We start from the raw sequence: 12,316 nt of genomic DNA, 5'->3' as shown, positions 1-12,316 counted from the left end.
TACTTGTTAGAATCATTCCTTGTGTATGCCAATAAGCCAATAAGGGTCTTGTCCCATTCTTCCTTCCAGTACTCACCTGTCAAAAGCAGAACATTGTTTAAATCCAACTCCCCTCCAATTCTGTGTCTTTACCTGAATGTCTGAACATGGCTGGAAAAGCACATGTAGCCCTGTTTTTTTTTTTTTGTTTTTTTTTTTTTTTTTTTTTTTTGAGAAGGAGTCTGGCTCTGTCACCCAGGCAGGAGTACAATGGCATGATCTCAGCTCACTGCAACCTCTGCCTCCTGGGTTCAAGTGATTCTCCTGCCTCAGCCTCCTGAGTAGCTAGGATTACAGGTGCCTGCCACCACCCTTGGCTAATTTTTGGTAGAGATGGGGTTTCACCACGTTGGCCAGGCTGGTCTTGAACTCCTGACCTCAGGTGATCTGCCCGCTTTGGCCTCTCAAAGTGCTGGGATTACAGGCGTGAGCCACTGTGCCTTGCCAGCACACGTAGTCTTGTTGAGAGGTCTCACTTCAGTTCGTGACCATGAACCTCAAGAGGGTCCTTAGGGCTGAGCAGTCATCACACTTCTGTGGTCCCTGAACCCTCTCTCTTTCCTAGAGGACCTTCTCCCTAAATCCCCAACCTCTTACCCTACCTTGCTCTTGGGTAATGGCCTTGCTTCCTCTTTATCTGAGAAAATTTAAGCAATCAGAAAACAACTTTTGTAGACTCCATCCAATACATCTTCCCACCTATCAGCCTCTGCCCCCATACTCTGCTTTCTCCCCTTTTACTGTAGATAAACTACCCTCTCTGAAGCCAAACCCTCCACATATGCACTAGGTCCCCTTCTCTCTAGGCTACTTAAAGACATTGGTCCAGCACTCTCTCCTTTCTCTCCAGCATCATCATCCCCATCTTCCCCCTCTCTACTGAGTCATTCCTTTAGCATATAAGCAGTCTGATATTTCTATTATCTTCAAAATCTATCCTATAAAACCTCGACCCTACTTCCTCTAGCAGCCTCTGGCCTATTTATTTGCTATCATTTGCAGCAAAACTCTGTGAGCGTTATTTATACTGACTTGCTGACTCTATTTTTTTTCCTTGTTCTTTCTTAAACCCCTTCAAGTCCACAGTTGCTCCTACAATATAGTGAAATAATAATTTTTCTGGTCAAGGTCATCCATGACCTCTACATTGCTAAATCCAATGTTCAATACTTGACCATTCTACCTGGCCCCATCTCCATTCTACTTGACCTGTCTGCAGTATTTGAGACAGGAGATCACTCCTTTCCCCTTGATTCATTATTCTGTCTTGGATTGTAGGATACCAAGTTTTCCTCCTACCTCTCTGGTTACTTCTTAGTCTTCCTTGCTCCTTCCTCCTTTTCTTGATCTCCTAATACTGGAGGGCCTTGGGGCTCAATCCTTGACTCTTTTCTGTTTCTAAAAACTCTACTGTCATTCCCTTGGTAATCTTATCTAGTCTTCCACTTTACAATAGCATCTCTATGCTTAGAACAGCCAAATTTGTATCTCCACTTAGACTTCTTTTCCACATTCCTTACTTTTATATCATACTGCCTACTCAATACCTTCACTTTGCTGTCTAACAGATAATTCCACCCCTTCAAAATAGGCCTTGCTCATAGCTGTCCTCATTTCAGATGATGTCCACCCTATTTTGCAAACTGCTCAGGTCATAAAACTGAAGGTCATCTTTGACTCCTCTTTATTCTCTAATAATCCAATCAATCTGAAAATCCTATCAGTGCTAACTTCAAAATATATCCAAATCCAGGCATTCTCACTATCTCCACTGTTTCTGCTATGATCTGAGCCAACATCAACTGGCACCTGGATTACTGGATATCTTCTAACTGGCTTCCCTACTTCCACCCTTGCAACCCTCTGGCTGCAAGTTCCCTCATGCCACTACTCAGAAATCACCAATGGCTCTGCATTTTACAAAGAGTGAAAGATAAAGGCCTTACAATGGCTGTTAAGCCTTTTTATTAGTATTTCTCAGACTTCCTGTGGTAAAAGAGCAATCTTTTATGTATTTTCTAACATATCATGAACAAAGATAATTCTACCATCACGTGCTTGCTAGACAATTTTAGACAAATTACTGGACACGTTTTTAGGTGCTTACTCTCAGTCTCTGTACTAACCTTGCCACTGAACCCATAACAAAGGGTCTGCAGACTGGCACCGGTTCTCCACTGGCTATACATTGAGTAGTACTGCTCTACATGACAAGGTCACTTCCCACCTCCACCCCCACCTCTCTGACCTCATCTCGTATGACTATCTCCTTTCTCCCTCCCTTGGTCTCTTTGGATACATCAGGAAATCTTATGCCTCAGGCTCTTTAGACCTGCTGTTTCCTCTTCCTGGAACATTATTCCTCCAGACTGGAGGGGACTTGGCTCTCCCTCTCACCTTCTTCAGGTCTTTGCTCAGATACTGCCCTCCTACCCGCTCAGCACTTCTGATCCTCCTTAACCCATTCTACTTTTTCTTTCTTTCCATAGCCCCAACAATAAGATGTAATTTTAAAATGTTTATTCTTTTAGTTTCTATATCCTTTTGCTAGAATGTAAGTCCCATGAGTACATACATTTTTGTCTGTTTTGTTCCTTTATATATCCCTAACCTAAAACAGTTGTTGGCACATTAGGTGCTCAGTAAACAATTATGAATGTTGAATAAATGAACACATTTCTAACTTCTGTGCTTACCTTTACACCTGGAAATCCTTCTAATCCTGGCAACCCCATTGCACCAGGCTCTCCCTGTTAAATATGAACATAAGAAATGCAGGAGCAACAATCAAAATGTTTTTAAGCACTGGTTTCCAAAGCAAAGATATTTTTTGCTTAACCTTCCCACCCCAAACATTGATGTGTAATTTAGCAAGGAAATGATATGCCCTATTTTTAAGCAATGTATTATTGCATTTGGTGTTTGAAAATAGTTTGAGAATAAAAGCTGTTCTCCAGAGAGGTATATTTTCTGATTAATCATTTTCATTCTGATTGAGAATCTAATCAGAATGAATCCCTCTGCTCAGTGATAACTCCAATTTCAATAAAAACTAGAATGAAAGATGGGGCTTTAATAAAGTTTGCCAATTTGTGAGCTACCTGGTGCTGCTAGATTTTCAGAGAATAAGAATAAACTGTTTATGAGTAGATGAAGATGGAGCACTCAAAGCAGTGTTTATCATCTTTAAGTGTTCTCTGCAGCTGGACAAGAATTGTGAATGCTTAAGAAGTTGACCCCAGGATCATTATCTCCAATAACACTAAAAGTTATTGCTGAAGTTGATGAGTCACTGGAAGGGGGTAGACTAGTCTTTTCTATTTTAAAAAATCTTTACATTTTCTAGCGTATGGTGCCAGGCTAACTGGAGCCTGTAGATCCTCAAGAAACACTTTGGGTAAAGCTGTGGTGAAGGAAGTTGCCAACTTTGAACAAAAAAAGCATTAGGGAAGGGGTGTTCAATATTTTGGCTTCCCTGGGCCACATTGGAAGAAAAAGAATTGTCTTCCAACAAAATACACTAACACTAATGATAGCTGATGAGCTAAAATAATCACACAAAAAAATCTCCTAATGTTTTAAGAAAGTTTACAAATTTGTGTTGGCCATATTCAAAGCTTTCCTGAGCTGCATGCAGCCCATGGGCCATGGGTTGGACAAGCTTGCATTAGGGCTTTAAGTCAAAAAAGAGATAAAGTGGGGAGTTGTTTGATGCCTTCTTATTAATAAATTAATGTTCACTGCAAATATTTTCTTAGGACACTGGATGCTTTAGACATAATCACAAAGAAACAGGAGCTTTCAAATTGTATTCTCTGTAAGTGCATTTTTGCATACACAATTCTAATCTGCTTCAAAAATATTACCAAGGATATAACTTCATTATTATTTATAACATTGCCCTTATTACAGAACTTAATGAGTGAGCATATGAATTGATATGCTTTTTATGTTTCAGAAATCTTTTAAAATGCCCCCTAATATGTAACTTGACAATTGATTAAAAAAAAAAGTTCAGATTCGGTTCTGCATAAAGTTCTGTAGAAGAGGCCCTAGGTTGCTGACAAAGGAAACACACTCTTTGATTCTCCTTATTTACATTCTCAACAGTCCTTAAGACAGAGGTGCTCAATCAATCAATATTTGTTTGAAAGTAGCTAATAATCAAATATTTAATTAAACATCACTTATAAACTGAATACCAAAGGAATGAAATGGAGCACCTCAGAAGATAATAAATTCAATTAAGGGTAATATTCCTCTAGAAAGGTTTATGGAGAAGATTAGAAATAGTGAGGCAGGTCTATTGTCATGGGATTTGAAGAATGTTGGAAGAGTAAATTTCCAACCTCAAAAAGACTTCTCAAGTTTTTGCTCTGTGATCTACAATTCTATCATTCCTGGATTATTTCTATGGCAGGAACTATTATTTTTCCCTACAGGACAGCTGGTGGGAGATGATGAGAGTTGCAGGGTGGTGCAGACAGAGAACCCAAAAGAGTAACTTCAAAGTTTTATCTAGGATGAGCCTGAATGTGTACACTAAATGTGTATTTAATTTCATGATTGCATTTTTCTGTTTTGGTGCTTCACTCACTTAATTCACATCTCTCAAAGCAAGGAACACACTTCAATCAGTTTTTGTTCTTTATCCTTTGTTGTAGCTAAGAAATTTGAAGACGAATCTCTTCAAATTCTACTCAAATAGGTCTACATTTTTGTTTCCAGCCCCTTTTCAATGCCAGTAAATTATAATTTATCCTTTATTATAATACTTAAAAAGTTCTTATCTTAGTCTGCAGTTATTAATGCAAGAACTTCAAAGAATGTTTCCAAAAAGTCAGTGAGAAGCCTAGGTGCTCTTAAATGATTCAGAGAAGCTGTTTGTGTGTATGAGTATGAGAGGGAAAGACAAGGAGGAAATTTTTATCAACAAGATGTAAGAAAATTAAAATTAGAATGAAGCACATAGTTGGTTTCAGGTAAAGACAGGGTAGACAGGGTGAATGAAGAGTAAAACAAAGGAAACTGAATTACAGAATATGATCCTAACTAGTTGAAACAATGCTTTCAGGAGACAACAATTTGGCTTTTAATATATATTGCCCAATAACAAAATCAAACAGCTCTTTAATGCATCTCTTTAAAATATGTTTTTAGACATAAAAACATTACTTGTTATGACTTGTCCCTTTGCTGGTTTAAAATTTATTCATTGAGTTTTAACAAACTGTACTATAAGGAAAAGGCTTTAAATTTTTTTCATATGGCAATGGAAAGTGGTTTGAAAATTTATTTCAGCTTTAGGTACATTTGAGTTTCAAGTATATACCCAAAGGTTAAAATATATACAAATGAAACATGAAGGACATGCTTGAAAAAGACATGACAGGAGAAAATGCCCAGCAATAAAGGGCATCTAATTGAATTTGGCAGAACTTTTACAGAGGCTCCATGGTTGAGAAAGATGCTGAGAACAATTATCGTCCTTTAGGTGGCTGGAGGACATGATCTCCTTCCATGCTGAGCATAACCTCCTGATACATTCCTCCTAATAAGCAGCCTTATGACAAAACACATCTCCTGCAGAATAATTGCCTAAGACGTTTAAAGCAAATAAACAGTTCCTTTTTTTGTTGGGGAGATGGCAGATATATTAAGGGATTTCTTTCCAGTAAGTATTTCTCTTCCACAATTTACTTAAAATTGAATCAATCATCAGAAGAGGGCTATTAGAAGAAAGTGTCCTATTTATCAGAGCTTTATATGTGTCTTCCTCCATCACAGGATGATTTTAAAAACACACTGATGGAAAGAGACAAACCACAAGGGCAGTGACAACATGAGGACTAATGCATCTCAGAAATAGAGAACATATTGCTGGCATTTCTATTGTGGCCTGCTTGTCACCACCAGCATGTTAATTGATGAACACCTAAGAAGGCAGGCCATTTTGCCTGATGCTTTTCTTTCAAAATTTAACAAAGACCAATAGTCTAAATGACACAAAACATGGGAACATTCATACCACTGGGCCAGGATCGCCTTTTGGGCCCTGTAAGAGAAACATGGAAAGTCATTTCTCAAATAATGACCAAAGCAGTTACAGAATAAGAAACACTGTTGTCCAATTTGCTTTAATACACATACAAATATTAGCAAGTTTTGCTTTAATTACAGTTTGAATTTGAAGAATAAGATGAATAAATATAACTTGATGGAAACTTCATAAAAGTGATTGCTTGGACATTGACTTAGTTCTTAGATTTGCAATGAAAAAAGTGACAGCACCATGAAAAATGCTATTTTCCATTATTTTGGCTGCATACATGTTCTCAATTTTATTATAGTTGGTTTTACTTATTTCCTTCTGCTGTAAAACTTGGCTGTATTCATAACATGCATTTTTCAGTGAACTTAAGAGGTTTTTGTTGTTTGTTTTTCATTGTGGTTGTTCAGCTAAAGTGTGTTTGATGATAAACAACTGTACTTACAGGAGGACCGGGTGGCCCTGGGTAACTGGGAACATTCACACCTCCCTTCAAAAGAAAATGAAAAGAAAAGAAAAAGAGAAAGATGGGAAGAATTTACAGCAGTCTATAACTGGATTTTAAATAATTACAAATATAATATAAATACCTTAATTTTATATAAACTGCTCATGCCGTTTCCTTCATTAAATGGAATACCCTTAGGAAAGAGGTGAGATACAGAATTATTCTTGGAAGTTAATACTTTGCATCTCTACATTTTATCATTTTACCAAATGATACTCCTCCTATTCTATTTTTTATGTTTTTCTATTCTATTTTACAAAGGGAGTTTAATACCCTAAGTAAAATAATATTTTAATTTTTAGCTTTTCCAAAGAAAATGCAGGGAAATGAAAAGGGAGTGTGAGCTACACCTGAAGCACACAGATACTTTCAGTTGGGGTTTAATTAATGTTCAGGTTTGACAGATGAGACACTAATGTATTTGGAGGAAAATATTTGCTCTTTATAATTCAGTTTCTGAATTGCCAATTTATACTAACTGTTTACAGCCTGCTGACCTGCAGGCTATAATGCCATAGTGCTGATGTAGATGTGAATAGGGAACAATTTGGCTACTGAAAAGTAATTTTTTTCCACAGTCTTTTCATACCAAATAGAAAATTAAGGTAAATGGGGAGATGACGTTGTCCACAACCCTGTGTGGATGTTTCTACAAAAATAAATTCTTTAGGACAAAAGAGAACAGGAACATCTTGAAAAAAATTGACATGTCCTAGAGTAACCAACACTTAAAGGAGAACTTATTCTACAGTTTAAAAAAATCATACATTTTAGTATTTAGGAAAAATTTCCATATGAAAATTTTAGTTCGGATCTTTTGTCTTTCTTTTTAAACATTTGTATAGAATCAATAGTCAAATCTGCCTTTTCCTTTCTGCAGTTTTCACATATCAGTTGCAGAGTTGAAGAAGTCACTGTTTCATTGTTTCTGTATGATGGTGGCCAGCAGTGTTCTGTGAAGACAATTTGCATGCATCTTCCAAACACTAGTGATGGAAGAAAAACGCTCCATCCATTTATTACTTTATTATTTAACTCATTGATCTGACAGCGACTGAATGTCTACCATATTTTAGTGTGCTACGTCCTGGAGAGACAAAGGATATTTTCATCCGAGATTTCCAAAGGAGGTTTCCCAGGGAAGAAAACATTTAATCTGTGTTTTGAAGGATGGATGGTTTTGGAGAATTCAGAGGGAAGACAAAGACATCTTAAGTGCATTATAAAATTATAGGTCCCTTTCATGAACTCATGTTATATTTGCTGTTCTGCCCACGGGAGAAGGAGTGAATTTTAGGATTTGAACCCTAAATACTTTCCGTCCTGCTTTCTTGTCAAGGGAAAAGGTCAGTAACATAGATGAACAGATTTACGAAACAAGTTTAGGAAATAGAGTGCTAATCTCTTCATTTACGTGTACAAAGCATGCAACTGCACGCAGACTGATAATAATCCTCACTGTCTTCGGAAAGTCACGGTCAGTTCTGCCCTTTCTATGGTGAGTTTGGTTTCTTAAAGTATTTCTGTGAGGTGGAGTAGAAAAGGGTGTTTTGCGTGATATCTCAGCTCGGCTCAGCTGCGATTCGAGCGTGGCCCCACATGAGGGCAGACTTGCCACGGAGAGAGGCTCCTCTCCTCTCCACCGTTTCCCTGACGAAGCGTGCATCTGTCTCAATCACAATAATGAAAACATCGATGCCTCTTGTACTTTTTGTTCACTAAGAGCTACATAAATAGAGTTTCCTTGCATCTCAGACGTCATGAATGGGAATGAACACATATAGCATAATATCAGATTTTCTACCAACTCGCATCAGCGGAAAGGATCTATTTTTCTGGCCCTTGTCTTTTCTGTGAATGAAGCACATTGAGGTTAAATGACTTTCCCAGGGGCCCCGAGCCAGGAAGTGTAGAGTCGGAGCACAAACCCAGATTCCTAAATCCAAGATGGGGAGACCCGCAGTATGCCAATCTGAGCATTGCACATTGAGGCTGAACCAAAGGGAGAACAAATCAGGTCTCTTTAAAGCTACATTGGCTATCATTTATATTTATACACGAAATTCAGAAGACTTTTATCTTTGAAAACATCTAAATGTAGTCTTACCTCTGAGTTATAAAAGTCTTAAGTAAACGCATGAATTTTAAATTTTAAGCCTAGAACAACTCACAGGTGGTCCAGGTGGTCCGGGTTTCCCAGGGGGTCCGTCGCTGCCCTGCAAGGGATATATGGACTAATATCAGCGGCATAGACGTTTCTACCCCAGGTTTACAAACTATCTTCTGAAATTAATCACAGAGCCATCTTCTGAAATCGATATGACTTGCCATGTTGTTTCAGCCTTGTAGTCTTATTCAGCTAGGCTCTCCTTTACCCAGGAAATACATTTCTACACCGCAGGACAGGTAAAGGCCTTTCCCATACCCATTCAGATTCTCACTGTGTGAGCTCTAGAAATGAAGCTTATTTTTAGATGGAGCCAGACAACCCAGGTGCTCATGTCCTGGACTTCCAGTGCAGCTGGGGGAACTCTCCCAATGTGGAACTCTCCTACAAGCACGCAGTGGGCTCTGGGATTGTGGCTCTGAGTCAGCCCTCACTTTGAGCCTCATTTCTACCACCTTCATCTTTTGGGAACCAGAGGGGACATCCACATAATTTGACGAAAGTAAAAAAATCACAACCTGTGTTGTGTCTGCAGGAGGGAAACTTCATCTTCCATTTCCTACGTTAATATCTGACTTTACACCCAAGTCAGACACATCTTCCTGAGCAGAAGCAACTGTGGTATAGCATTGTTTAAAGCAAATGGTCACTACAATTTAAACAGTCTTAGTTTTACAGGAGAAGCAGACTGAAAATAGAATTTGTGAAAATGAATTCAAGTTGAAAGTTGAAAAATGTATTTCACTTTTATTTTTACAAACCATAGATGTTTATCGGTCCATAATAAGCAGAGCTATTGAAGTCCCTCTGGTGTCTCTCAGCAGTTCTTCCTATGACTCTGCTTTTCTCTTAGAATAATAGCCTCATAAAATCTTTTAAGTCCCTCTATAGCACGGGAAATGGCAAGACATGGTTAATTAAAAAAGAATTCAGATAGAGTAAAATTTCTACTCACAATGTCCAAGAATTTTGAGGGATTTTAGTCCATTCCCATAAAAGTAAACAAGGACTTCATGCCAATACCCTGCCATTTTTTGTAACGAAACTATCATAAAATCTTTTGTTTGTATGTTTATCAATAAAAATAAACTGTAAAGTTTTCCTTGCAATGCTTCTGCCTGAGAATATATAACAAAGAACAAGCATATTGTTTCTTTTCCCAAACTGCTTTGATGGTGGCTATCTCTCTAAGACACGTCATATTCTGCTGACAACTGGCAGTGTCCTTCAAAGAATTATGTCATAATTCTAATGAGTCAACAAACAAGGAAAAATATGTGCCTATTGAAAAGTCTTTTTTTTCCCCCGGCACAATTAAAAGTCATATATTCACTCTCATTTGTGCCCCAAAGCTCATCTCAGTGTGGAATTCCCATTAACTTCAAAGGCAAGTCTATGACTGAATAATTTCCATAGAGAACAGAGAAAAAAGGCTGGTGGGGTTGGGCAAGCTCCTTGGGATAAAATCAGAAAAAAATGTGCAGAGACTATCTAGAATAAAGGCATTGTTTCCTTCAAAATGTGTTGGGATTCCTTTGCTCCTTGATGTCATTATGTTCCATGTTGGTCAGGGAACTTGTGTCCTGACGAGTGGGTGGAAGCTGCTTAAGTGGCTCATGTGGACTCTTGATTCTTATTTCCCCGATCTAAATAGCTAGGCTTATTCCACTTACTTGCCGGATCTGCCTGGACTAGTACAATAGAGCCAGTTTAGATCCTAAATGGGGTAAACATGTGAAACTGTGTGGTGTCCTGTCTGAGACTCATCTAATGCTGGTCCTCCTTTCTAACCATGGCAACCCATCTGTCCAATAACTGATCTCCCCAGGAAAAAAGCTATCCTGGTTCTTCAGTAAATTTCCCCCATGACCGCCTAGGGACAGAACTTTTCGACGTCTCTGCAAGCTCTTTGGTTACTAGAATCTTGGTCCTGAGAGCCAGTCTGCTGTCTGGAGCTTTTGGAGGTGGGGCCTTTGGGAGGTGATTAGGTCATGAGGGTGGAGCCTTCATGAATAGGATTAGTGCCCTTATAAAGGAGGCCCAAGGGAGCTTGGTCACCCTTCTACTATGTGAGGACACAGCTAGTAGGTGACATCTATGAACAAGAAGGCAGACTCTGTCAGACACTGATTCTGCCAGCACCTTGATCTTGGACTTCCCACACTCCAGAACTGATAGAACTATGCATAAATGTTTGTTGTTTATAAGCACTCCGTCTATGGTATTTTGTCATAGAAAACTGACAGCCCCTGTGGCTGGAACTCCCTGGTAGACACCACATTACTTGCATCCTTCCAGGAGGCTCCCCCACCCAATCCTTCCACATAGATGGTTGCCCAGGATCCTGAATCCAGCCTGAACTTTTGTTTTATGGCACCAACGTTCTATTTATCCTTTCTCCTAGGAAAATATCTCCCGTGTTTAGAATAACCTTTGGACCTGTGTTCTTCCAAGTCCACTACAAGAATAGCTACTCTCTGCCATCATTTCTACTTTTAGGCTTTGCTTGATTTTATGGCTTTGTCCGTGAAGAGTCTCATCCTGCTCCCACTCGAAGCCCCAGTTTGGATGGTAAGTGAGGCTTTTCCTTTGTACCTTTTCACCTTTTGCTCCTGTGGGACCAGGATGTCCAGTTCTTCCCAATAAGCCCTGTAAAACACAAAACTAAGTTTGTTACAGAAACAACAATTAAATGGCCAAAGGGTATTGGAAGTTGGTTACTAAAACTTACACATTTTGAAGGTCATTTGATCCTAATTAAATAAGCCCTAGAAGCTTATATTTCTTCTGGCTGATACAGCAGCTGTATCCTGCTGATAAGCCCTTGGAAGGGTAAAATTTGTATTTGTGGCCGCTTTTTCACCTTGGTCAACCACATTTAATGACCTTAACTGGAACCTTCTGATACACTTAAGAATCTAGTCTTGCTGTTTAAATGGCAATTTACATAACATTATGCCTTCCAAAATGAGCTATAGTTTTGGTAGGGATCAACATTTTAAATACTTCAAGGTGGCAGAATTAACAGTGTGCATATTGAGTTATATGATCTGCATTTTATCACTGAAAAATAAAATTTAATTTTAATCCTTTGGGAACAGAGTTAGCTATAATTTTCGTGGTTTCTTTCACAACTCTTTTTCATCGTTTTTAATTTTAGTGAACAATTTAAAGCCAGGTTTGTTCTGTATAACTGTGGTGGAAGCATAAATGACACAACTTTAATTATGGAAAATCCTTATTTCAAAACATTAAAAATATATAATTACATTCCTACTGGTGTGGTAAAGACTCTATTGGCACAGGAACTCTAAGAAAGGATGAGGTGGAGAAGTTGAAGCATGTGCTGGGTTGCCAGATTTGGCAAATAAAAACACAATATTTGGGATGAATTTATATTAAACAATTATTTGTTTATCTGAAATTCAAATTTAACTGCATGCACTATATTTTATCTGGTGACTCTAGAATTAAACTGTTTGAATGAGAGATTGGGTTTGGCAAGTATAAAGGAAAAGAGATTCTGTTCTAGGAAAACAAGACAGTGAAAGAC

At 38.4% G+C, this 12,316-nt stretch overlaps 1 protein-coding gene across 5 annotated transcripts in view; it reads right to left on the bottom strand.

The window, feature by feature from the left end:
• COL19A1 (collagen type XIX alpha 1 chain) overlaps positions 1–12,316 on the bottom strand; it is a 356,800-nt gene that overhangs the window by 40,143 nt on the left and 304,341 nt on the right. For all 5 annotated transcript variants that reach the window (XM_054492353.2, XM_054492351.2, XM_063666306.1 and 2 more), the window contains 6 exons: positions 11,359–11,412; positions 8,768–8,812; positions 6,679–6,729; positions 6,534–6,578; positions 6,068–6,094; positions 2,736–2,789 (listed from right to left, as the gene is read on the bottom strand). In XM_054492353.2, coding sequence (XP_054348328.2) covers positions 2,736–2,789; positions 6,068–6,094; positions 6,534–6,578; positions 6,679–6,729; positions 8,768–8,812; positions 11,359–11,412 — 276 coding nt within the window. The remainder of the gene's footprint in view (positions 1–2,735; positions 2,790–6,067; positions 6,095–6,533; positions 6,579–6,678; positions 6,730–8,767; positions 8,813–11,358; positions 11,413–12,316) is intronic.

This window comes from Pongo pygmaeus, chromosome 5, assembly GCF_028885625.2.
Source record: "Pongo pygmaeus isolate AG05252 chromosome 5, NHGRI_mPonPyg2-v2.0_pri, whole genome shotgun sequence".
NCBI classification, from domain to species: domain Eukaryota; kingdom Metazoa; phylum Chordata; class Mammalia; order Primates; family Hominidae; genus Pongo; species Pongo pygmaeus.
Note: the sequence above shows the minus strand (reverse complement) of the source record. Positions and strands in the feature narration are given on the sequence as shown.